General features: G+C 41.8%; 1 protein-coding gene across 6 annotated transcripts; it reads left to right on the top strand.

Annotated features, from left to right (window-relative positions):
* The first annotated feature begins 330 nt into the window (after nt 1-330).
* On the top strand, nt 331-26,383 carry HRH1 (histamine receptor H1). 6 transcript variants are annotated; one of them, XM_083429191.1, is made up of 4 exons: nt 331-1,266; nt 19,472-19,534; nt 21,051-21,738; nt 21,788-26,383. In XM_083429191.1, the coding sequence occupies exon 4, from the start codon at nt 23,168-23,170 to the stop codon at nt 24,623-24,625; it is 1,458 nt and encodes a 485-aa protein (XP_083285317.1). In that variant the 5' UTR covers nt 331-1,266; nt 19,472-19,534; nt 21,051-21,738; nt 21,788-23,167; the 3' UTR covers nt 24,626-26,383. The 6 variants fall into 6 exon arrangements, with proteins under 6 accessions (XP_083285317.1, XP_083285319.1, XP_083285315.1 ...); XM_083429193.1 differs by lacking the exon at nt 21,051-21,738 and having other exon boundaries at nt 331-639; nt 23,104-26,383; XM_083429189.1 differs by having other exon boundaries at nt 19,485-19,534; nt 21,051-26,383.
* The last annotated feature ends 1,453 nt before the right edge of the window (nt 26,384-27,836 follow it).

The raw sequence follows: 27,836 nt of genomic DNA, 5'->3' as shown, positions 1-27,836 counted from the left end.
CCCAACACCTAATTATTAGACCAGGGGTAGGCAACCTAAGGCCCAGGGGCCGGGTGCAGCCCAATCACCTTCTCAATCTGGCCTGAGGATGGTCCAGGAATCAGCGTGTTTTTACATGAGCAGAATGTGTCCTTTTATTTAAAATGCATCTCTGGGTTATTTGTGGGGCACATGAATTCATTCATTATTATTATTTTTTCAATATATAGTCTGGCCCACCACGTGGTCTGAGGGACGGTGGACCGACCGGCCCACGGCTGAAAAAGGATGTTGACCCCTGTATTAGAGTCTAATTTCTACATTCGAACTGTGACACCCCAATGGCTGCTCTTCCTTTCTCATCAAACACCGAGCCCATGCAGTGCTGCCTCTACCTTGCAGTCAGAGCGGGCGTGCAAAACACACGTGTGAATCCTCTGGAAAGGCGCCATCGAGCTCCTCTCCCTCAAAAAGAAAATCACCTCAGAAAAAGACGCGGGGACTGCATGGTCCTTGGGGGCGGGAATGTTTGGCGCAGGCATGAAAAGATATCTGCATGCTGGTGGGTGCCGGCCGGCTGAGGAGCCGCGATTGGCTAGGGATCCCCTTGAAACCCCAAAGAGCGCGCATGGCAATCCTTTAATCCTGCGCGCGAGAGAGGTGAGAAAAGCGCGGCGCGGGCGGCAGACGCGGGAAGGAAGGAGGCGCTGTGAAGCTCGGGCCAGTCAGCTCAGGCGGCGAGGAAGGATCCCCCCGGGAGTGGGAGTGAGTTGGCCAGCCGGCGGCGGCGATATAGGCGCCCCCTCCTCTGTTCCAGGCAGCCACTTACGAGCGGCTCACTTGAGCGGCACTTCGAGCTCGCGCGGGGCGGGAAAGAAGCCGGACTTCTTTCCGAAGAGGATAGAGCTGGCCCGGTCCCAAGCCTTTGAGGTCCAGCCAAAGGCTCTTTTGCATTTCTGGGGAAACGGCTCCCCGCCCTCCCACTCGGCGCAAAATTGCAGCGCGAGGCGAGCAATCTCTGCGGGAGTGACTGAGCTCGGAGGGGAAGCCTCCGGAGTTCAGACGTAACCAACAGAGCTGGGTGAGGGTGAGGTTGCTCGCGCTTGGAGCGGCGGGACTTTCTCCCTCTGCTCTCCGAGGCCGCCGCGATAGGACCAGCAGCGACAAGAAGCTGTGGCGCCTTCTCCGGCTTGCAGACCGGCTGAAGCCTCGGGAAGTTCTCGGCGCCCATTTGTCAAGAGAAGGGCAACTTTCGCGTCAGTTCTTCTCTGCCTCAGTTCCACGTCGGTGAGTAAGTAAAAGGCGGGAGGATGGCGGAGCGGGGAGATGACATCCACGGGGGACGTCTGGCTTTCCTCGGGGGTTGTTACCATCTTTTTCTACCCTTCTGAGGGAATAGTCTGGAAAGCATTTGGTAGTGAGGGAGAAGAGAAACTGACTGCAGACTGCAGTCCAAAAGAGTTGCAGAAAGGGGCAGCGGGGTTGGGAGCGAGGGGGCAGAAGGGGCAGGATAAGCATTTATTTGGTTCATAAAAACAGTGAGGGCTGGTCCATAAGGGCCCATGGGGCACTACTGCCCCACCGGCTTCAGTCTGCCCTCAGGCAGCCCAGAAGGTGCCACTGCCTGTCACGTTTCCCTGCAGGGAATTAGATTCATTAGTTCTGCCTGTCTGTCTTAGCCTCTGCCTGATGTTTGCTTCCCTGCCTCCTGCTCTACCACTCTCACTGGGCAGAAGCTGTAAGGAACAAAATGGTCCAGGCTGCAATTATAAAAAAGATTTATCATGGAATACCATCATCATTATATTTTTTAAATTTGTATACCGTCTTTCTTTCTTTCAATACTCAAGGCGGTTTACAAGCTGAAGAAACAAAAAATGTACATCTTATAACAATCTAATGCAATACAAAAATGTGATAATAAAACATAACTTTAAAATAGGCAACCTACATCAAAAAAGTAACATTCAACAATCATTAGAACAGTATAAAATAATAATACCAACATATAAAAGTTAAACAGAAATCCACTCAAGAGTGACAATAAATAATATCCAAAATATAATCAATAAAACAACGGCAATATGCCCCATTAAGCTCGGTGAGACTTCTCAGTAAACCTACTAAGGCCTGCGCTTTCAATTTGTCTTCTATAGGGCTTTTTGAGAATCGATAATGATCTCTTGCATTAGCTTTCGATGACTCCTGCCCCAGTTAGGACCCAACTAAATTATATGGGAAATGTATTGTTGTGTTTTCCCTGACTGTGGTATGTGTGGGATCTTAAAAAATCAAATCAATAACAGCAGCAGGCACCCTCAGATCAGGAACTCAGCAAGGAAGAAAGGTGGCTGAACCCCACTCCATTATTGTCCAAATTAACACACACCCTAGTTGGTATTTATCCCCAGAGTGAAGTTCCTTTTGTGCCAGCCCTAACCATAGAGCCTTCTTTCCAACCACACAAATCTTTAAAATGATGCCATGCTTTCAACATGCTTCCCACATAGAGATTGGTGATAGATTACTTCAGTTTGGAAGACATCAGCTTACTTTATTGGATGCTAGAAATCCTTACACTTCAATAACCCAGGTGGTCTCAAATTTTCCTTTGGGCTGTGATGGCGACTAAAAGCAATAACACCAGAATTTTATCCCCCACCCCAAAACTGAGGGGCGAGGCCCTTCCTTGTTTGCCTCCTCCAGAGAGGTCTGGAGAGTGGCAACAGGAGAACCATTTCTGCAGAGCCTCTCTGTTTAAGGAATGCTCTCCCCAGGGAGGTTCAGCTGGTGCCTTCATTGTACACCCGGCCTTTGCCTGCTCAACATTCTATATACCGTATTTACACAAATCTGATGCACACCTCAATTTTCAAAACGTTGAAACCAAAAAGTATTTGCTGGCAAATTTAAATGTGCCATAAATCTAATGTGCATCCTAATTTTTGTGACAAAATTTGGCCAAAAAAGTGTGCATGACATTCATGTAAATATGGTACATTTTGTTTGTGGGCTTTTTTGTTTGTTCTTGATTTTATTATGTACAGTGGTACCTCAGGTTACAGACGCTTCAGGTTACAGACCCAGAAATAGTACCTCGGGTTAAGAACTTTGCTTCAGGATGAGAACCGAAATCGTGCTGCGGTGGCACGGCAGCAGCAGGAGGCCCCATTAGCTAAAGTGGTACCTCAGGTTAAGAACAGTTTCAGGTTAAGAACAGACCTCCAGAATGAATTAAGTTCTTAACCCAAGGTACCACTGTATTTTCTGTTTTTAGCTAGTATTTTTATGCTGGGAACTGTCCTAAGATTTGCAGATGGAGAGCGGTATATAAATTTAATAAATAAACATCTTTTAAAACAAACAAAGAACAAACTATACTCTCATAGCTTGCCCTAATTCAGGCAGGATCATAGCAAGGCAGTTCTGCAAATATTTGTTCACAGGTACGAGGAAGTGCCGTTTAGAATACTGCTGCTCCGTCTATTTGGAGTTGTAATGAATTATTTTCTGCATGTGATGAAGTAGTCAAATAGCTTCTTGCCTACAGGCATGCTAGAATCAAAGATTATATAGAGCAGGGCCGGAGAACAGAGTCACCCACCCACCCATGTTGTTGAATTCTAATGCGCATCATCCCCAACCAGCGAGGTAGTAGTCAAGGGAAACAAATATTAAGAACGTAAGAACACCCTGCTGGATCAAGCTAACTGCCCATCTAGCTCAGTATCCTGTTCTCACAGTAGCTAACCAGATGCCTGTGGGAAACCAGGGATTAAAGATGAGCACAAGAGCACTTTCCCCTCCTGTGGCTTCCAGCAACTAGCAATCAGAAGAATTGCTGCATCCAATTGTGGAGGTAGACTGTAGATCATAGCCATCATGGCTAGTAGCCATTGATAGTCCTGTTCTCCATCAATTTGTCTAATTGTCTTTTAAAGCTATCCAAATTGATGGCCATGCTGGGGGAGCGAGTTCCATAATTTGACTATGTGCTGCATAAAGAAGTACTTCCTTTTATCTGTTCTAACAACATCAGAGTACATCAGGCCTGCAGGCCCACTCTGATGTACAGTATCATCCCCAAAGTGTTGGGCCTCATGGCAAAGTCTTAGGTGAAATCAGCTCTAAGAAAGTTACTGGAAATATGCCTTCTCTATTTTTTGAGCAAGTGTCCAAAATCATAGGCAACATAAGAGTAGACAAAAGTTGAAGCTTACTCAGTACTAATTTTTCAGCTAGTGTGCATTGTGAGTATACACAATATACACCAGGGATGGTGAATTCCTGGCCTGCAGGCAGAGTCGGTGAAATAAAGCTTAGTTTCGCCCCTGCCTGCAGGCCTTGTATAGCCTGCCAAGCCTTTTAAATAGGCTTGCCCAAGCCCCAACTGGATATGCCAGTCATATCACCAGCGGCACTGAGGAGTGCTGAGGAGCAGGCTGGAGTTAGGAAATGAGAATGAGTCTTCTAGTCTGCACCAATATTTCATGAATGCTGTTGATGGCCAAATACTCAGGAAACATTTAACAATTTTTATTTAACAAAAATGTTGTATTGTTTGATTGTAAGAAACCCTCTAAGCGGAGCAGTTCCAAGCACTCTTTCCTTTTTCCCGAGTGTTCTGATCTGCTCCACAGTGACTCTTAATGACCATGGGTAGGCAACCTAAGGCCCAGGGGCCAGATGCGGCCCAGTCGCCTTCTAAATCCAGCCCGCAGACAGTCCAGGAATAAGCGTGTTTTTACATGAGTAGAATGTGTCCTTTTATTTAAAATGCACCTCTGGATTATTTGTGGGGCATAGGAATTCATTCATTTCTCCCCCCAAAATATAGTCCGGCCCACCACATGGTCTGAGGGATGGTGGACCGCCCCACGGCTAAAAAAGGTTGCTGAGCCCTGCTTAATGACAGTGGTATGGCACTAGAGCAGAGAGCACTAGGGGACGGAAATCATGTCATCCCTGGCACAGTTGAAAGGACAACATCAAAGTGCAAATTCCAAAGCGCTATGGGCCAAGCACAGGGAAAGCCCTGAGACACAGAGAATGTAAAATCAGATGGTGGAATTGAGCAGATCTTCACAGCTTGCATTTGCAGGGAGGCTTAGCCAAAAGTTTCCCTCATCCCACCTATCAATGAGCCTGAAATAAAATACTGGGTTGTAGTCAACTAACATTTATTCAGAGTAGTCCAATTGAAATGAATGGATCTAATATCATTAATATCAATGGGTCTACTCTGAGTAAACATTAGTTGCCTTCAATCTATTGTGTGCATGTGCTCTCGTGTGGGTGCCCACATTCTTGGAGAGTGGCATACAGCCCAAGAAGTGGGTTTCCAGAAGGCAGTGTGTCCCTTTGGCTGAAATTCACTAACCCCGGAAAAAATTAAGGTAATATATGCTGTAGATTTGTTGCAGATTTGCAATCCTAGAAGAGTTAAAATCCTAGTGCTAATCTCGATGTTCTTTCACAGTCCAACCTGTCTGGTAATAACAGGAAGTAGAGAAAATTAGTTCCAAATTAGTTGATGTGTTTATTCCATGCAAAATTTAACTTTGCAATGATAATTCACTACAGAGGAAATAATGGTAATAACTCTGTGAGCAAGCATAATTACTCTCTGCATTTTTTAAATCACGCAAAACCCTAATTGTGTTTGTTCAGAAAATAATCCACAGTTGAATTGCATCATTGGTTCCCACTCACTTCTGCTGCCACTAGAAAAGAAAATAAAAGTACTTCCTTGCTGTCTACCACTTCTCCCCTACAGATTGAGTCACCATTTTTCCAGCCATGGCTTTGACTCAGAAAAGCAATAATTGGGCATCGTAGACACAATGGCTGCAAAAATGTTGTAGACTGAAAAAAAGTGTCATCTTCCATATGCAAGTGTAATTTGCTATGAAATCTCATATGTGTACACATGCTCCACATGTACATTAAAAATGTGGAAGAAGCAGGACTCCACCCTGATATTCCCAGCCCTGATGTAACCCCAAATATCTGTGCATTGTATAGAATGTGTATAAAATAGTGAATATGAGGTTGAATCCTGACAAGACAGAAGTACTGTTTTGGGGGGACAGGAGGCGAGCGGGTGTGGGGGACTCCCTGGTCCTGAATGGGGTAACTGTGCCCCTGAAGGACCAGGTGCACAGCCTGGGAGTCATTTTGGACTCACAGATGTCCATGGAGGCACAGGTTAATTCTGGGTCCAGGGCAGCTGTCTACCAACTCCACCTGGTACGCAGGCTGAGACTCTACCTGCCTGCAAACTGTCTTGCCAGAGTGGTGCATGCTCTAGTTATCTCCCGCTTGGACTACTGCAATGCGTTCTATGTGGAGCTACCTTTGAAGGTGACCCGGAAACTGCAATTAATCCAGAATGCGACAGCTAGACTGGTGACTGGGAGTGGCCGCCGGGACCACATAACACCGGTCCTGAGCGATCTGCATTGGCTCCCAGTACGTTTCCATGCACAATTCAAAGTGTTGGTGCTGACCTTTAAAGCCCTAAACGGCCTCGGTCCTGTATACCTGAAGGAGCGTCTCCACCCCCATCATTCAGCCCAGACACTGAGATCTAGCGCTGAAGGCCTTCTGGCGGTTCCCTCATTGCGAGATGTGAGGTTACAAGGAACCAGACCGAGGGCCTTCTCGGTAGTGGCACCTGCCCTGTGGAACGCCCTCCCTTCAGATGTGAAGGAAATAAGCAGCTATCTTCTCTTTAAAAGACATCTGAAGGCAGCCCTGTTCAGGGAAGTTTTTAATATTTTAATGCTGTATTGTTTTTAACACTTGTTTGGAAGCCGCCCAGAGTGGCTGGGGAAACTCAGCCAGATGGGCGGGGTATAAATAATAAATTATTATTATTATTATTATTATTATTATTAATGCACAGTTGTATACATACAGTTCCACATGATTCAGACCCCTGTGCAAATGAGGGCCCTAGTCTTATAAAATGCCCATACAGATAGCTCCTTTTTACTTGTTCCTCTAAACAGGCAAATGTTTGTGGTGCAAGATGCATCGCAGCATCAAGTTTGGGGGCAGCCAGTGGCGAATGATCCAAATCCCATCCACATATTTAGTGACTATGTCAATCACATATGAGTAGAGCAGGGGTAGTCAATGAGGCACCTTCTAGAAGTTGTTAAACTACAACTCCTATTATCCCTTCCCACTGGCCATGTTGGCTGGGGCTGGCAGGAGTTTGTGTCCAGCAACATCTGAAGGGCACAATGTTTGTCTATCCCTAAAACAATCCCAAAACTCAGCATAAAGTATTAGGAAGTTGGCACTATTATAGCCTCTTTTCTTTTTGGACAGTGGAATTTAAGGTGATGTTTTTGTTGTACTGCACACTACTTAATTTCTTGAGTTTTCAAAAGAACTTTGCATGCCGCCTCCTTTCTGCTATTTATCTTCATGGCTATTGCTTCTGCTATTTCTTGGACCCACTGGTCCTCCCACACTGGAAGTTCACATTGGTGGAAAGACAGAAGTTTTCCTGGCTCTCGTCCAACACATGCAAAAAGGGCTCTTACTTGGAAGTTCAAGAGAGATCTTTATTCAGGCAAGTAACAATACAAGCACAGCAGAAGATACAGGGCTCAGGAGTCGTGGTTCAGGAGTAGGGCAAGAAGCTCAGAACTGGATGGAAGCAATGGAGATGTCCAACAAGCTATCCATTGTTCTGCAGCCTCTGACCTGCTTCTCTGTGGGGTCTGGCTTTGGACCAGGTGACAACATGAAAGTTACTCCATGGTTTGACTAACTGTTATGTGTGAAACTGGGCTCATAAGTTTATTTCCCTCAAGCAAACAATGAGTTGTAAGCCAAGAACAAACCTTATGATTTGCTTGGAGAGATAAAAAGCATGAGCCTGGGCTCAGACATAATGCTAAGCCAAACCAGGGCTTAACTCCTGGTACTCTACCAGCAGCAGAAGCCTGAGAAAGGTGAAGCAGTCATGGTCTCCTCTCTGTACATCATCATGCCTGTTCATTTGCACTTAGCCATGGCTTGGCTTAGCATTATGTCTGAACCAGGCCAGTGTCTAGCTGAATGACTGCCATAATGGGTGGTATATGTGGATGGGGCTTGTATGTTGGAAGGATTCAGAACTGGGGTATGTTGCACTTTCTTGTGAGATCTCTGATGGTTGATGGGAGATGGGACATCCAGTGTCAGGGGTCCCTAGGTTTTGGTTTACTTTTCCACATAGAACTGAAGTGCAGTTATTCCAAATTACACTTGGAAGGTAGTACACTTGTTTCATATGTTGTCTAAGTGTGTCTATGTTTAAACTCAGATTAGATCATTAATAATTATTCAGATATTGCCCTGTTAAAAAAGTATCACTCTTTCAACTCCAGTCCTGTCTAGTTACTACTTATTTTGTTTGTTACTAGGGGCAACACATTTTAGTGACTCGTTCCAGCTAAAGTGCTTACTAATTTAGACAATGAACAATTTTTGAGCTGGAAGAGCCAGAACTAATAAACTAGTTGTTTATGTTCTGTGGACAATCTGAGGCCTTTGTGGTGTTTGAATAATGCATTAAAAACAACAACCCAACCATGTCCTTCAAAATGCTGCAGAGAAGTGGAGACAAATCACAATTAAAATTAACTTCCTTTTCTGTAGAAACTGTATTGGTAAAGTACAATAATCTCATGAAGCCGCATGGATATGGATGAAGGACTAGAAAATAAAGTATCAGAAATGTACAAGATTGACATTCATGTGTTTACCATGCTGAAGACAGATGGAAAACATTTTTGTTGAATTGCATCTATGTTGTTGATAATATTTTATACAACTTTTCTTGATACTATGTCTTTTTCTTGCACTAATAGTGTATCTGAAGCCACTGGTCCCTTCTACTATATAATAGCTTGTTTTTGTGATTTAGATACAGTATCTTCAACCTTTTCAGACCCACTTTTAACCGAAACATGCATTTGGGAACCCATTTCTTAATCTTTTACCATATATTTGCATGGTGGTAGTGCTCCTGTTGAGACCCACCAGTGGTCCCGATCCACCAGTGATCTAGATGATTATGGTGAGTGTGGAATATCCTGTTTGAAGGACCTGTAACTGTGGCATGCAGCATTTGGGGAAGATCCATACCCCCTCAGTAGTAGAGCACATGTTGCTGGAATCTCAGGTAGAGCTGGGAAGGATTCTGGTCTCAAACAGTATACAGTACTGAGCTAGATGCACCAATGATTTGACTCAGTCGAAGGCAGCTTTCTCTGTTTCTAACATTCCCAGCATTCCACGTAGGCATGGATCCAGAGTTGTCCTTCTTTGAACAGAAGGTTCTTTCCATTCATGGAAGGACATCCATCCTTCCACCACTGGCACAAGGAAGGGAGGCAATTTTTGTTGATTCTCCCATCCCCTTGCCAGTGCCATCTCCCATGCTGTTTTGAACGTCCCCACACCAGCCTTCCATAGTAGATTTGTGGGGAGCAAAGTGGGGTGCAGGTAGAAAGGTGAATCTGCAGAAATAATGTCCTCCCTTCTGCCAGTGGGAGCATGCTACAGGCAATTTTTTAAAAATGATCCATTTTTCTTTCAACATTCTTCCGAAAAGTATAATGTTGTACAATAATTAGATCAACTTACTTCTACTCCCCTAGCCTGAGCTAATGATACCATGTGGAATTCAGACTGGATGATTTAGTGAAAGAAAACACAGATGGAGAAAGACATCTGCAGATGGAAGATATTAAAAACAAAGATGGAAAGCACAAAAAAGGTGTTGTCTTCCAAAAGCTGGATGGATGAAAAATGAAAAATAGCATTATCCTTATCAAACAAAAACAGTAAAGGAATAGTTCTCAGCAGTGCATTTTCAGTGTGCGCTCTCTCTCTCTCTCTCTCACTCACACACACACACACACACACATTCACACTCACTCACTTGTACATATAACCAGCAGCTCCCAAACCTCTCCCCACAGACAACTTGGAAATTGCTCGTGGTCTTGGCAGACCTCATAATTATTTTTCTGCTGGTTGTAGCTATTTTAATTTTACATTGCTGGCAATTTATGTGTTTTAAAACTAGCTTTCTGTAAGACATTGTGAAATCCATTGTGGAGCTTCATAGTGCTAGTGATAAAGATAGGAAATAAGCAATGTCAGATTGCCCTTCAAGAAACTAGTTACTTCTGTGTTATAGTCATAACATGCTTCTTTTATATAGCTTTTTTTTTTAATTGCAGCCATTAAATCTTCATGAGTTCAAGTAAGGTATTTAAGCTTTTGTGGTATATTGAGGGTTCAGAGAAAACAATAATAAATTCTTCGAATTCATTTCTGTCCTGCTGAACGTCTCTGTCAAAGGGAGCTGATAATTAAGTGATTTGAAATAGGGAACAGGCTTTCCATGGTTGCAAAAGAAGTGGAACATTTCAAAAGTTAACAAGGAAAATATGAATGTTTTCAAAACAGTATCTGGGAAATATTTGGGGATTTTGTGTACCGATCAAATAAACTTATATATTCTCATAAATCTAAATAAATTACAGTCTTGTGTGCTCTGTTTTTAGACACAAATACAAATTCTGAGGCTGATTATCCTCTGGCCACATGAATAATTTCCAAGCTCTATTGTTTTTCTATACGGTTTTTGTTATTTGTGCTGTCTTAAGATAAAGTAATTTTGCTTTGATGTAGCATTTTGCATTTAGCAAGTCTTTTTCTGTTGATTTCTGTTCCTATTGATGTTTTTACACTAGACCCACTTGGACAATAAGTACCATGCAAAATGAAACCAAAAAGGCTTACCATAATTCTAATAATAAGCACTAATTAATTTTGGGGAAAATACTAATTAATGGAGAGAAGGGCCATAGTTCAGTGGTAGGTAGAATATCTGTTTTGCTTGCAGAAGAGCCCAGGTAGGGCTGGGAGAGTTCTCTGCCTAAAACCCTATAGAGCGCTGCTAATTAGTTTAGACAATACTGAGATGGACTGAATATAAGGCAGCTTCATAAGTTCTGCTAATTATCTTTAAGAACAGGGGTCAGCAAACTTTTTCAGCAGGGGGCCGGTCCACTGTCCCTCATACCTTGGGGGGTGTGGACTATATTTTGGAAAAATATGAACGAATTCCTATGCCCCACAAATAACCCAGAGATGCATTTTAAATAAAAGCACACATTCTACTCATGTAAAAACACCAGGCAGGCCCCACAAATAACCGAGAGATACATTTAAATAAAAGGACACATTCTACTCATGTAAAAACATGTTGCTTCCCAGACTGTCCATGGGCCGGATTTAGAAGGCAATTGGGCCACATCCGGCCCCTGAGCCTTAGTTTGCCTACCCATGTTTTGGAACCTATAACCGTGAGTACTATTTTGCCACTCTTCCTGTTCAAGGAGTGAAGGACTCAAAGGGACTGAATGTTGTCAGGTCTAGCTGAATGTCCCCCAACTTCCTACTTGGCGACTTCTTTATGGACACAGGTGGTGCTAAGGGTACTGTTGGCCTGAATTTGCATTCAGAAGCAACAATATACTGATATGTAAAAACACATATATGCCACCAAAGGCCTGTCCACATTTCCATTTGCCCCATGCTTTCTAACCGTGGGTCTGAGGGGCTTTTCGTTTGCCCCACTGCTGTCCCCAGGAAAACCCAATGTTTACCACTGAATTGTAGCAAACCTCAATTGAGTTTTCTGCAGGTTGGCGTTTGTACCAATTCATGCCCTCTCATTCAGGACATGTAAAAGTGTGGAATGAGTCCATAGTGGATCCAGTCCTTCTCAGTAGTTTTCAATCATGGACATAGGAAATCTGCCTGAACATTTATTACAAGTTGTATACTGAAGTGTTGTGGTGCATACAGATGTGGTGCATGGTAAATTGGGGCTAACCATGGTCATATATTTGGCCATTCTGAAACTTCTGCAAGATTTTTAATAGCTTGCCCCAGGCTTAGTCTGGTCCCTCTCAGACTCTCCCTTAATGGTCTTTGAAATTGCTGTAGCTCCTAAATTCAATGCAAGTGTTAGGCTTACAGCTCTTACATTAGTGACCGGCAAATTCCCCCAGGCTTCATTTGCATGTGTACATAAAGTATAATGCTTGAAATGGGATGCTTTGTTTGACTACAACTACTTCTGGCTTGGTAAGATTCTTATCTGCTGATTGGCCTGATCGATTAGTAGGGCTGATACCATGTTGGGGTAACATACCATCTATTTGCTTAGATTATTAGAACAGGCTGCATGTATTGAAGGGAAATAATGCTTATAAGTATTCGATTAATCAATATAGGAGTGAATAAAGCATTAAAAATGAACTTTTTGTTCCTTTCTCTTGGGTCTATGAAAAGGGCATCCTGGTGGTGACTGGCAGCTGGACAGCATCCCCTTGCAGTACAATCAGTTACTCCAATAATAACATTACAAAAAACTAGAAAAATCAATAACTGGTGCTCAATAGCCTGATTGGCTAACAGTTCAATCACTAGTGCTGGTGGTCCTGTTCCTATTTGTGGGCTGTACTTGTAGCTTGTCCAACAGTTTCTAAACAGAAGATGATAATCCCCTTAAAAACAACAACAAAAATCATATAATAATACTACAGGCCCACACATTTCTAATTCAAGCTTCATAGCTTTATTCTAAATTATTTTGATAGTTGCACAATGCGATGAAAGCATTTTAAAAATGGTGCCAGCAATGCAGATGTATGCATGCAATATCACATCGTTATGTAAATTGGCAGCAATGTAAAAAAGCAACAACGACTTGCCTAGTTTCTTCCGGCCCCTTTGTTGCCTTCAAGGAACACATTTTTATTCCTCTGTGTGCACTCACAATGTAGCCTTTTTGTGTTTTATTTTTTCTTCCTGTGTTATTTTTATTGTCTTTGTAATGCACTGAATGCACTTGTTACAGAATGACAGAGTAGAAATCCTTGTCATAAATATAAATAAATCCCCAAATAGATGTGCGCTGTGTTGATACACAGAACTGTCTTTTCATAACTAGCAACTGAGACATCAAGCCACAGGTGTTATATATTAAGACTGTCTGGTGACCTGACAAATGGGCCAAGGTGTTCCTAGTAAAATTACTTCTAGTTTATCTTCGCCTTACAAATCTTTATGGAGAAGCTAGCAGAAGGTTTCCACTAACACTTTCACACTTGATATAAAACATATCAGGACCATTTAATCTTATTTAGAAACAGAAGCAAGATGCCAGTATATGTTTAGGTGATGAAGTGCTATATCACTTTTCAATACATGTGGCATTCTCACACATTTTGAGTGTAGAACCTGTAAGAAAATTCTCAGTCTGAAATATTGTTTAGTGAGAGATGTGGTTATTACAGAAAGTTCTGTAATAACATTACTAATATAAAATGTCTCCCTTCCACCTTCAAATTTAATAAACTGATGGGCAAAACTTCCACTTCTGAATACTTATGCAAGTTAATCACAGTGTCTCAGTGCTTAATTGGATCTAAATTTGCATGTTTTTGTGCCTATAGAGGGATGTTTCATCTGATCAAAATGTTGTATCCCAACTCTTGTATTGTAGCAGTAATTAATTTCATAGAGCCCAAATAGAGGTAGTTAGTCCACTGGGATTTCTCTAAAGGATAGCCTATGACATTTTCCTCAGTATACTGTCATTGTTTCAAGTTACCATAATGTGAACTGAGATTTTTATAGAACAATTAGACTCATTATTTGGAGTGCTAAACAACTAGTAATTGTTCAAAGCCTTTTACTGTGTGCATGATTTGAATATAAATGTAATTGCTGATAGCAAAATGCTCAGTCTGAAGCAATTGATACCTATCTATTTTTACATCTTGCACTTTGATTAAGATAGGGTTGCCATACGTCCAGAATTTCCCAGACAAAACTGGAATATGGCAGTAGGAAACAGTGTCTGGGAGGAAATCACTGAAATGTTTGGGGAAATCTGGAAGTATGGCTACCCATGTCAGAAATCTGCATTTTAGCAAATTCCCTTAAAATTAGCTCAAAACCTTTTCTCTCTCTCTTTCTTTTTTCAAATTTTTCAAAAACTTGACAACTTTGGCCAAAACAGAAAAGAAAAGAAAATCTCAACAACTTTTGTATCCGGATTTTCACTTTTTGTAAAATGGCAGTCCAAGTTAAGAGCTGACCTAAATAAAGCTACTGGCCATCTTGGACAATATCTCTCCTCTGGTTAGAAAGTTGGAGCCTATACCTACCGTATTTGTCCCCTCTAGGTAGCCTATGATTTATCCAAAGAGCTATGTGGCTGATGCAATTTGACCCATTTTTTCATAGCCTTTAGATATGGTTTGAAGTTGCTTAATATTTAATCAGCCAATAATCTGTATCGGTAGTTTAGACTCTGAATTTAATGGTCTTGCATACCCCTAAACTAATGGTCTTATATAACATTATGCAGTTTTGGATAAGTTTACTCAGTCCTTCATCTTATTTAAACATGCATGGGTCTGAGTGACAGGCGCATTCATTACATAGCTTTAGGCTCTTCTCACACACCTTTGGCTAATGAAACAATCTATTGCCTTTTAAACTTTGTATGAGAGGGGAGGGTTATTGTTTCTGTTTGTTGCTGTGTTATGTATGTTTGTGTTTTTATGTTGTAAACCACCCAGTGATCTGATGAAGGGCAGTATAGAAATTTAATTAATAATAGTAATAATATAGGGGCCCTTTTCAGAAGTTGATATGCATTATTTCATTTATTCCACATCATGGGAAGTAGTCTGCTGTGTTTGAAAGCGTTCCTGATTATTCTGCTGAGTCCTGCTCCGAGTTTAATAATAATAATAATAATAATAATAATAATAATAATAATAATTTATTATTTATACCCTGCCCATCTGGCTGGGCCTTCCCAGCCACTCTGGGAGGCTTCCAAAAAAATATTAAAATACTCTAATACATCAAACATTAAAAGCTTCCCTAAACCTTATGTTTTTCAGAACAGGTTTTGTTTTCTTTTGAAGTTTTACATTAAAAGTGAAACGTCATGCAACAATTGAAATGTTGCTGTATCCAAAATATGATATTGCCCTATAGTGTGTCATGACTATTCTTTTCTGCCCCTCCTGATCAATTTTCCTTGTTATGTTCAGCTCCATCAAAGCTTGATAATCTGACTGAACTATTAAATGTATTGGGAGTGAAGATCTAATGCAATCTCTTCAAACATCAACTACTTAAGACACTTCTAAATTGTACTTTTTGTGCCATTTAGGAACAGGGCATTGCATGTGAAAGATTCAAGCATATGTAGTCAGAGACCTCTAAAAATAATATCAACAGTGAACCAGCAATTCATTTTCTTGTCCATATAAGTACAGCAACACCACAGAAGAGATCCTTATCTCTTTCTTAAACTCAGCAATACTTATTATCTATTTTGCATATGTTGTGTTCATTTCTGGGGTTTTTAGGCAAAGCTAACATTGTGATTAGAGGAGTCCACTTATCTTCACAATATTATGCTTTTTCATGGTTTGTAAACATAACCAATCTTCATTTGTGATTTTCACACATTTCAGATATATCTTCAAAGCCTTGTAAATTAAAGGATACAAATTACTCGGAGAATACATTAATGTATAATTAAACACAATGAAGTAATATTAACAATATTATATTAAAAGCATGCACACAGCAAAATGACACTGCTTACCAATTAACAGAAAGTTCTCTTGTTTCCTTTTCTCAAATAGCGCTAACAAATTCTGTCTAGCATCTTCGTTTGGACCCAGTGGACCACAAATAGAACTCTGCTTGTGTAGCGGGGCTTGCTTTGCATCTCCTTCCCATCCCACCCTTTTGCATCCACTTAAAACACCACTTTTGAGGAGGCTGCAGCAGCACAGGGAAGTGGCCAGGGCTCACATAGGCTGTGTTCCATAAGCAGAAAGTGCCTTTCTGTTGGCAGAAGACATGTTTGAATTAAAGTCATTGACTTCCAAACTATCTTTAAAAGCACCTGCTCTCCTAAACTGGACTCCAACTGCAATTGTTAGAGTAACAATTCATTATCAGATTTCGAAGAACCAAATTGCTATCCATTTTTTAAAATAAGCAGTTATGCCTCTTTGTCTTATCCAAAACTGCTTCTTACTGATCATGTAGATAGAAGATACATGGTTTTCGATATGTTGCTTTTTATTTTACTAGACCCCCTTCTAGGTGACCAAGGCTTCCATCAGAGTACTACTCTGAGGACAAGGAGAGTGCAGTAAATAAGATAGTACTGATTCAGACTGCCAGCCCATTTTTATAATATCTGATAACTTTCCTCCACAGAGCCCAATGAAAACCTTAATAAATTTAATGCTGTATATTTGTGTTGATAGACTGACTTCAGGGAACAAAATGTACTTATTGGCTTGTATGTCATTACTTTTTCTTCAGCATTGTCACACTGATTGATGCAGGACTGCACAAGCTGGTTGCTCTTCTGGATCAGTCTTTAATATGTGACTCAGTCACTGCCATTGCTTAATCTGTCAAAGCCTGCTGGTGTAATATGTGTCCTTTCATTACCCCCCTCCTATACCTGTAGTCATACAAATGAAAACATCACAGTGAATCAATATTCTCATTTGATTGTCAGCCACAGCAGTTGTTTGTAGGTGTTAATTCACAAACCAACTTTTGCACCTGCTGTTTTTTTCCTGTGGATAACCTAAGAATGATTCATTCGATCTCTACCAGTAGTATAATATATATTGTTGCGATTTTACTGTGTGCACGCTATGAATGAACTTGTTTTATTGGGCCACAGGCACAGCCCTATCTTAAGGATGGGGTGGGGAGTAGTTTATAGTTAGAAAATGGTTCAACAGACTGATTTGAAGCTTGGCAGGGAAAGTATGTTTCAGGAAAGGTAAAGGGACCCCTGACCATTAGGTCCAGTCGCAGACGACTCTGGGGTTGCAGCGCTCATCTCGCTTGACTGGCCGAGGGAGCCGGCGTACAACTTCTGGGTCATGTGGCCAGCATGACTAAGCCACTCCTGGTGAACCAGAGCAGTACACGGAAACGCCATTTACCTTCCTGCTGGAGCGGTACCTATTTATCTACTTGCACTGCATGCTTTTGAACTGCTAGGTTGGCAGGAGCTGGGACTGAACAACGGGAGCTCACCCTGTCACGGGGATTCAAACTGCCAACCTTCTGATCGGCAAGCCTTAGACTCTGTGGTTTAACCTACAACGCCACCCGTGTCCCAAGTTTCAGGATAGTTTCTGGCAAATTTGGGGTATAAAACATAAGAAATGGCACACATTCAGGGTGAGCCTTATGTGAGAGAAGGTTAAATGGAGGGGAGTTGCATGAAAAACTAAATCAATTTTCCATCATCTGGCCAGTTTGGGCCAGTAATTATAACATCAGTACTTCTGATTTCAATGGGGAAACAGTCATGGGCATAGCCAAGGGGGGCAGGGGGCAGCTGTTCCTCCCTCCCCCCACAGTAAAAAAGGTAAAGGTACCCCTGCCCGTACGGGCCAGTCTTGCCAGACTCTAGGGTTGTGCGCTCATCTCACTCTAGAGGCCGGGAGCCAGCGCTGTCCGCAGACACTTCCGGGTCACGTGGCCAGCGTGACAAGCTGCATCTGGCGAGCCAGCGCAGCACACGGAACGCCGTTTACCTTCCCGCTAGTAAGCAGTCCCTATTTATCTACTTGCACCCGAGGGTGCTTTCGAACTGCTAGGTTGGCAGGCGCTGGGACCGAGCGACGGGAGCACACCCCGCCGCAGGGATTCGAACCGCCAACCTTTCGATCGGCAAGTCCTAGGCGCTGAGGCTTTAACCCACAGCGCCACCTGTGTCCCACCCCCCCCACAGTAGATCAAGTAAAACAATAGAAATAATTAACAAACTGACCAATCACATAGGTTTTATGCCCCCTAATAAAAGTCCTGCCCCCCCAAACAAAAATCCTGACTACACCCATGAAAACAGTTAGATCTGGCTCCCAAGTTCAGTCTTTCCCCTCACCTTACATTGCCAAGACAGAGAGATCACAGTAGTATGTACATTACGGTTGGAGGATAGATGGTGGCTAACGGATTGAGGTTGAGTCCTGACAAGACAGAAGTACTGTTCTTGGGAGACAGGGGGCAGGCTGGTGTGGAGGACTCCCAGATCCTGAATGGGGTAACTGTGCCCCTGAAGGACCAGGTGCGCAGCCTGGGAGTCATTCTGGACTCACAGCTGTCCATGGAGGCGCAGGTTAATTCTTTGTCCAGGGCAGATGTCCACCAGCTCCATCTGGTACGCAGGCTGAGACCCTACCTGCCCACAGTTTTGCCAGAGTGGTGCATGCTCTAGTTATCTCCCACTTGGACTACTGCAATGCACTCTACGTGGGGCTACCTTTGAAGGGGACTCGGAAACTGCAATTAATCCAGAATTCATCCCCTTTGAAAATCTCTCAGATAGTTCCTTAAGTAATATGATAAATCACCTTACCTATATGATGAAACAAGAGGTATGAATCTTAACTGTCATTTACTGTGATACTACTGCAACTAGGATGTGGGAATAATTTATAAAGATAATTGTTCTTTGAATGTGCTTATATTTTTCTTGTTTGATAGTGCTTCCCCCTTTTTTCTGATATCAGAAAGTACAGTGAGGTTATATATTCAGTTTTTATGTTGGACTTTCTGTATTCAGAGTTTTTGTCTGCAGTAAAATAGCTAATTTGCCTGTATCTTTTAAACATTCTGTAGGTTACTGAGACCTAGCTATATTAATGCCTGGGGTATGGATCATTTTCCTTCTTTTTAATGGAACAAAGCACCAAAGCCTATACAGTATTTTAGGGGGGGGGGGGGCTTCATGTACTTACAATTTTTGCTCTGTTATATTGTGTCTTTATCTTTCCTTTTCCCATTGCAGTAGTTTGGACATTATTTTTTAAATCATAGCAATTTTTCTATTCATACCTACATTCTGATTGAGATACCACTTGCCACATGCTGTTTTGAATCTAAATCTGTTGTCATGAGATTCCATTTCCCTATTCTTTCAAACATGTAGCTACATGAATAAAGGAATAAAGCAGAAATTCTTATTCTAGATATTAAATTCTCTCAAGCTTATGGTCATAGAGTTGTATCCAGATTTACAACTCAGTCCTAACTCCTAATTCTGAAAGTCTGTTCAGAATTAAATTCAGTGGGGCTTGCTCCCAGGTTAGTGTGGTTAGGATTGTCTGAACAAAACCTTTATTACTTGTTCACTCTCTGCTCCAAATAAAAACATTTCTATTCATTTGTTTTGCTGCTACCCACCACCCCTCATTCTGTCACCATATATCTGTAGCACTTTAATATTCAGCTAACATTCTATTAGCTAACTATTTTTGCCATGTAAACTCTGCTGTGCTGAAAGTTTGGTTTCGCCCCGCCCCGCCCCGCCCCGCCCCCTAAACTTTAGGTTTCATCTCCAGTGGCTGGAAGACCGAATGGAAGTCATATAGACATGCTGGGTTGAAACCAGGTAAGCAGATGAAGGGAAATGAAAGGGCTGGGAAGGAGAGGGTTTAAACAAATTGGTTTACCTATATTCAGTATGTCACAGACATAAAAGTAATTATAGTATGTATAGAAAATATGGGACAGTGCATGAAAGCTTCTTTCAGTTCCAACTCAGTGATCCCAGGGATTCCATATCAATCTGTGATATGGAAGCTGTATTAGTGAACTAGAATATTCTATAAGAAGGCTTGGGTCTCGCCATGCAGTTCTCACCATTTTCACCATGATGCTGCCATCCCTCTTTTTGTGTTTTTAATTTTAAATCTGCATTGTTCATTGTAAGATTTTGCATTGTAAAAATCCTATGGGGAACTGTTCATACTAAGAGCTTTCTATGCATAGCAGCCTACACATCGCCGACCACACTGCATCGTGCCTTAATACAGTGGTACCTTGGGTTACATACGCTTCAGGTTACATACACTTCAGGTTACAGACTCTGCTAACCCAGAAATAGTACCTCGGGTTTAGAACTTTGCTGCAGTATGAGAACAGAAATCATGCGGCAGTGGCGCAGCAGCAGCGGGAGGCCCCATTAGCTAAAGTGGTACTTCAGGTTAAGAATAGCTTCAGGTTAAGAATGGACCTCTGGAACGAATTAAGTGTGTAACCAGAGGTACCACTGTACAGATTATTTAAACATGCGCAGGATAGAGAAGTTCCCCTGCTGCCGTGATGATTGAAATTTTTTTTGGACTATCCTAAAGTTATATATTAGAGTGCATAATAAAGCAGGATAATCAAAAACATCACATTTGGTCAGAAAATTCTTAGTTTGCAGCCTTTTAAAAACACAACAGTATTTCAGGTCAGTAGAAAAACGGGCTGTTATCTATTACATAGTTTCAGCGAGTTGGAAGGTTGGCATTGCTGCCTTTCAGCTGGATAGTGCTGGGGTGGGGTCAGGGCTTCAGTAAGGTCAGAGCTGTGTGGTGCACCTACAGAGCTAATCCAGTACTCCCACCAGCAGGTTTGCATAGCTCTGACCTCACCACTGTCACGCCCTAGTAGGTGCTGCAGCGATGTTGGTGTTGGGTATGCAGGGGCACCCTTGTTCCTCCTACCCCTGTTCCCAATGTAGATGGTTATTTCCCCCTCCCCTTGTTTCTTATATAGATCTTCACCCACCTTTCCCCCCTGGTGTGGGAACCACTTTTTTGTGGTTTGCCTTAGGTACCAAGATGACTTGGGCCATTCCTGGTATCTACACATGATACGGTAGTCTTGCTGAAGCTAAACAGTGAACATGCGTGAGACTGAGAACCTCAAGGATGCTGCCTTGAGTCCCTGCATTGTCTTTTACGTGATTGAGCTCTCTGAAACTAGCATTCCAGTTTTGAAACCAGTATTTCATTTTTGATAGCAACACAGCACATTCAAATCTGAGCATAATATGTGTTCCCCCCCACACACATGCAATTGTTATATGATCCTCTATATACTATCCATCCATGTGCTCTTCACATTTTTTTCTACAGTGTTTTTGAAACTGTTGATATTAACCCCTGATACAGTGACGAGGATTCAAGGAATGAATGACAAGCCCCTCTCCATCTCTGATGGATGCCAAATAAGTGGTTGCCAATAAGCCCAAACTACTACAAGGCATGCACCTGGTAATATGGTATCCATTCAAGTACTGATTAATCTGCATAATCAAATAACTATTGTTACCATTTTAAATGCATTGAGGCTGATGAAAGCAGGATAGATTCTGTCACTGGTGTTCATCAATCTAAGGAGTTTTAATTCTGCTGACATTAATTTTGGCTGCTCTTATTCCAGTTAAGTTTATGAACAAATGTGCTTAAAGAAGAAAGGATCTCCAAACAAGTCCATCAACTACAAGAGTTTGCCTACTTGTTTAATGGAAATATTTTTTTTTCTAAAGAGAACAATAGCCTTTTCTTTCACCTGAATTCTGAATCATGGTTAATGAAGTTGCAGAAAAACATGGTTATGCTGATAATTATTCAGAAATCATACATTCATTTATTTTCGTTTTATAAGAAACTTAAAACACCTGGTCCCAACATCAACAAAATGTTTTGCAATGCATAAAAAGAAAACATAGAACTTTGCACCCTTTTTTGCAGGTTAACATCTTTCTCAAGAGTGAGTGGCACGTGAAGGTCTGGTTAAAACAGTTTCCTCAGTTGTCCCTTGGTTCATATGAGGAATTGTTGATGAATGAATATGTAATTCTTTGGCAAAGACAAACTGCCAGCAAAAAATCAGAGGCCAATCAAAATGCACTTTCAGATTTTTTTCAGTTTTTCAGAACTTTTATTTGCTGTTTTACACTACTATTGAATGGAAACCTGACCGAGATTAAAAGCTGAAATATGCTGACTGCTAACTGTTCAGAAATCAGCTCCCCATTCTTTGCTTTCTAATAAAAAAGAACAGAGGAGGAAGTCAAGAGACACCCTCCATATCATTCAATGATCATTTCCACTAACAGCAAACCAGAATGACTTTGTTGGGAGAGTTACTAAGTTAGAGAATGTGATTAAATATATGAGTGGATGATGAAGGGGTGCATCACTGATTTCACTCCTTTAGGAGAATCACACTGCGGGATATCAAAAGGCTGCCCTTGGGAAGAACGGTGGGGTATACATTTACCATATTAGTATTTGCCACAAATCAAAAATCTCTCACCCTCTAAGAGTTCAGCAAGAAATTTTGGTTCATCTTCCTGCTATTAGTTGCTGACCATTTTATGTATTTTTGACAGCCATTCTTTCCAGTGACTGTACTGTAATGAGAACCTTGCAGAAGCAGCAATGTTGGACTGTTATTAATTTATTTGCTGACAAGTTATATATCTGAAAGTGCGTTTATACTACTTCTCATATAACTAATAGGAAGCAATGGATCAGGCACTTTCCCTAAACAGTCCAAAGCACATATACAGTGTGCAGTATTTGGATTACAAGTTATGGTTTTGTAGTGCAGGGGTAGCCATTGCAGTGCCTTCCAGATGTTTTAGACTAAAGCACCTATTCTTCCCAGCCAGCATAGCTGATGGTCAGGGATGATGGGAGCTGTAGTTCAGCAATGTTTGCAGGGGACTACATTGCCTGTCCTTGTAGAGCAGACTGGTGGGCAACAAGGGGTGTGAGGAGAGGGAAGAAAAGTCCTATTGCACATGCAGAAGTCCTTGCACTAATGGGACTTCATTGGATGCAACCCCATCTGCCCTGTAGTTCTTATAACTGCCATAATTGAATTTTGTGCCATTACTCCTTTTAACTTTTTCTGAGAGAAGATAATTGGCACATAAAGATAGACATAAAGATATATACAGATAAATATGTATAATATGAATTGTAATTGTTTAAAAGGCCTTTAATGATACAGCACAAGAGATGTGGACCGGAAATCCAGGCGCTTTTGCAAATTTTTGCAGTATAGTTTCTTTGTAATCTTTTTTACCTCAGTCAACTCATCCCTTGCTTCTTATATCTGTCAATATTGTTGGAAAATTTAGCCTGTTGTTGGAACATATTTTTTTTTCATTTACAGATTCATGAAGGCAGGAAGAAAACAACTGACCAACTGATTATTTTCTTCTAACTTTAGTGAAGAGATGTGTGTGATTGACAGAACCACAAACAAGAATTCTACAGAGGCCCAACCTGTTCTAGGACTGGTCTTGGGTAGCATCTCCCTGACCACAGTTGTCATGAATATTTTGGTCCTGTACGCAGTGAGAACAGAAAAGAAACTGCAGACTGTTGGCAATCTTTATATTGTCAGTCTTTCATGTGCTGATGTTATAGTTGGTGCAGCTGTCATGCCACTAAACATTGTGTACTTGCTGAAGGATAAATGGATCTGGAATAGAAATGCTTGCCTGTTTTGGCTGTCAATGGATTATGTTGCTAGCACAGCCTCCATATTCAGTCTCTTCATACTTTGCATAGATCGTTACCGTTCTGTCCAGCAGCCACTAAAATATCTCAGGTACCGGACCAAAACTAGAGCCTCTATTATGATATCAGTAGCTTGGCTGCTCTCTTGTATGTGGGTCATCCCAATCCTTGGCTGGCGTAATTTTTATAAGGACAGCAACACAACTGTTAACGATGGGGCTGATAATGGAAATATATGTGAAACAGATTTTTGCAATATCGTGTGGTTTAAAGTTTTGACAGCCATGATAAACTTTTATGTGCCGTCACTGCTGATGCTTTGGTTCTATGCAAAAATATACAAGGCTGTCCAGCGGCATTATCGGCACCGGGAGCACATAAATGGGTCTTTTATATCATCCTCGGAAAAATCAGGTATGTACAGTGGAAGGCTGCAAGAAGTGCAAAAGATTTGTTTTGGAAACGCAAGTAAAGATATTGGACACATCTCAAATGAGAACAGCTGTGACCAGAACAAAAGAACGGCAGCCAACTATCCAGCAAGCAGTTTTGTTAATGTCCCAAAGGGTTTTCGTTGCAGTAACCATGAAGTAGTGAAGCTTAGCTGTTTTCCTCTAGCCCTTGCACAGAGTGACATGAAAACAGGCACTGCAGGCATGAGGTATGACTGTGTCAATAAAAGCACTCAGAATATAGAGAGCCTTTGCCTCCAAGACTTAGAGTTAAACAAGACATTGGATGAGAAGATTTACGCAGAGCAGCCTCCCTGCAGAAATTACTCTGATTACACTCTAGAGGATCATCCTTATATCGAAGGGTGTTTCCCTCAGTATACCAACAAAAAAGACAGCACAAGTCTCCGTCAGTTGAAAAAGACATGGGAGAAGCTACGCAGCCATTCCATGAGTGTTAATCAAGGGTTGCGTATGAACAGAGACAGAAAGGCAGCCAAACAATTGGGATTCATAATGGCGGCATTTATGCTGTGCTGGAGTCCATATTTTGTTTTCTTCATGGTCATGGCCTATTGTGAAAGCTGCTACAATCGGCCAGTTCATATGTTTACTATTTGGCTTGGCTATATAAATTCTACTTTAAATCCATTTATATATCCACTCTGTAATGAGAACTTCAAAAAGGCTTTCAAGAAGATATTTCATATGAAACCCTAACTTCTTTTTTGGAATATTCCAGAGTGGACTGAGGCAGGGGATCCTCAGTATCATGGTGGAAGGAAAAATTAACTTTCTGGTACTATAAAGAATAATTGCAAATGCAGCGAATTCTTTTAGAACATCCTTGGGAACTGAAGAAATTGAAAAGAGTGAAAAATGAAAAGGAGAGGTTTGGACAATTTAAGTAAAATATTGTGCTTTATTAATTAAACACTCCCAAGTTTCAGCCTCAGGATTGTTTTTGTTTTGAAAATATTTTCACTGTATTTTTATTTTCCAGTTCTATTCTTTGTAACAAAACAGAGACAAAATTAAGTATGTTAGCACTTAACCTAGTTTCTAAAGCTGAAACAGATGTGTCTTCACTTCAGTGGTCAGTTTGCTATTGTCACTTGTCTCTTGATATTATTATATGCTCCCTGATTACCAGAGCAATGAGAATGATTTGATGGATATAGCAATCAGTTTTACCGCACACAATATTGGTTGTAACATGTTTCAAATACTTAGTGGTTGGTATACGTGCCTCTGTTGAACTGCAGATTGTAAACTCCTTGGGGCTGAGACTTGTCCTTCTATACTTGATAAAGCACTGTGCACACTGCTGGTGTGTGTGGGAGAGAAAGAGAGGGAGGGAGATACATACACACTCTCTCACACTCACATACAGGTCAATGTCAAGCATTCACAATGTAGTTCTCACAGTAAATCAGTGTCACTTGCCCAGAAACTATCTAATAGCTAACTACAATTGATACATCGCTGCCTTCTCTCTTCAGCTCTGTGTAAACATCACTTTTTATAAATATCAGAGCAGCATTCCATAAAACACCAGCTGCAAAGGAAAATCATTGGAGTCTTATTAAAGAAATTAGACAGCAATGCTTCTGAATGCCAGTTTCTGGAAACCACAAAAGGAAAGAGTGCTCTTGTGCTTGGTTTCTGCTTGCAGGTTTCCCACATTCATCTGTTTGGCCACGAGAACAGGACAGTGGCAGACTTGGGTATTATGGCACCCTCTGTTAGGCCAGCATCCCCCCACCCCCGGCCTCACACTGCCAGGAAATTACTAATTAGGCTTTGGGAAGGAGTACTAGGTAGATTTACAGACTCTTGCATGATGGACGTATATGGAAGCATTCCATGAAATTTGCTGCAGTGGTACAACTGAAAGAATTTTTAAAATGTCTAGTTCCACCTCAAGCAGTTGTTTGAGATGTAAAGGCAAATATACTGACTTTTTAATATATTAAAAATTGTGTAAAGGTATTTCAAGTATTGCAACTTCTTGAATGTTATTGAAGAAATTATGAGAGATGTGCCTGTTTACATTATATTATTAAATGATTTGAGAAACTGTGTGAAAAGGAAACATAGGACTTAAGTGGACAGTTAGTTAGCAGGTGCAAATCATCCTTGTGAAGAACTGGAAAAGTAATAGGAAACAATAAACTGCTGAATGGTTTAGGAAAGTATGAACGAATTGATCATGTGCAAACAGCTCTTACCAAGGTCCTTCTGAGTAGTAATAGAACTGTGACTAACTTTTTGGAAGGGTAGGAAAAAGTTAGTAAGACTGGACTGAAAATCAGAGAAAACCCAAGTGAAACCATGTAAAGAACTATGTTTGTTTTATAGACCACAGGAATAAATGGTTTGTCTTCTGTATATTTTAATATATTAATGTGAGATTGTAAATGGTTCTAATGTTGAACTCCTTAAAATAATTAAAAGTAGCTAGCAAATGTTCTTGAACTATTGTTTCAAAACAGTATTTTACTGTGCATCCAAACACCCAGCAAGAGCAACTCCTCCTCAACTTGCATCTGATGTGGTGAAACACTTAATTCCTGATATGCAAACCTCTCAGCTCCCTAATTATGATTTAAATATAGGGCCACAGAACTAGAGCATAGCTGTCAACTTAGATTTGAAAATAAGGGACCAGCAGCTTCGAAAATAAGGGATCAGCAGCCAAAATAAGGGATTTTAGTCAACCAGCTGAAATGCGAAGTTAAAAGGGACCAGATAATTTGGGAGAGCAGCGCCGGTTTTTAGCCCTTCGTTTCCAGAGGTTGCTGCTCAAGACACCAGCTGATGAAACACTGCAATTAAATAACTACAAGCAGCAACCACTTTTCGCGCAAAACGAAGTCCAAGCTACAAAGATGCTGCTGCAGTTCTGTATCTTTTCTCTCGTGCTCCACCTGCAGCTCTCAGTTCCATCAGGCAGGGCGGGGGGGGGGGAATAGCGCCCGAAGTAAACCCGCAGATCAGACCATCTGTGCTAGTCTACCACTACAAATCTATGGGAGAAGCGCTTGCGGTCCTTCCTCCGCTTTCCCCCTCTATGGTTAGCCCTTGGAACACCTGCCCGCGCCTCCGCCGCCGCCTCCTCTCTCTGAACTGCTTTCTCTATGGTTGTCCTCGCTCTCCTCTCAAGGCTCCTCAGCAATTCATAGGCCGCGCCAGGCTGCCCATCTCATCCGGGTCCTTCAGGTCCTTCAGTGGTGCAGCCTAGCGGGAGGGGCGACGGGCAGAGGGGAGGCCCCAGGCAGAGACGCTCAGTTCGGCGGCCGTGAGGAGGATGGCGGCGGAAGGGCCCGAGGCTCCCGCCAGTCCCGAGGCTGGTGAGAGGAGGCCGGAGGGGGGCGGGGAGGGCAGCCAAACAACACAGCTGGAGCCTCCCACCTCCCTGGCCTGCAGGGAGGGAGGGAGAGGAGCTGCTTCCTTTGAAACCCGGGAAATTTATGGGACATCATCAATCCGGGACAGCAACGGGACACGGCACTGGGATAAGGAAGTTTCCCGCCAAATAAGGGACGGTTGACAGCTATGAACTAGAGGGGGCTTTTATCTCAAAGGATTATTCCTCAATGTTATGAATTAGCATCAGTTCTTTTTCAGGAAGACTCTTACTTTGCCTATGGTGACATCTGGCTAAATCTTTTTGATGAAGCCTATTCTTATTCTTCTTTTCTGAATGCTTTCTGCAATCCTGTAATATGGCAAGATTCAAGAAATAAAAAATCTTTTCACCTGTGCTGCTTCACTGATACAAAATGTTGTATATTGCCTCCTAACTCTCATTTCTGAGGTTACAGTGATATATTTAATTAGGAAAACACATCAAAAACATTTCAGAGACTGCTATCATATTCATAAACTAATTGGCAGGACCCACTACTGCAAGCCTAGGAGCAAATTC

Source organism: Podarcis tiliguerta (genome assembly GCF_965153285.1).
Source record: "Podarcis tiliguerta genome assembly, chromosome: 2".
In the NCBI taxonomy this organism is placed as follows: domain Eukaryota; kingdom Metazoa; phylum Chordata; class Lepidosauria; order Squamata; family Lacertidae; genus Podarcis; species Podarcis tiliguerta.
Note: the sequence above shows the minus strand (reverse complement) of the source record. Positions and strands in the feature narration are given on the sequence as shown.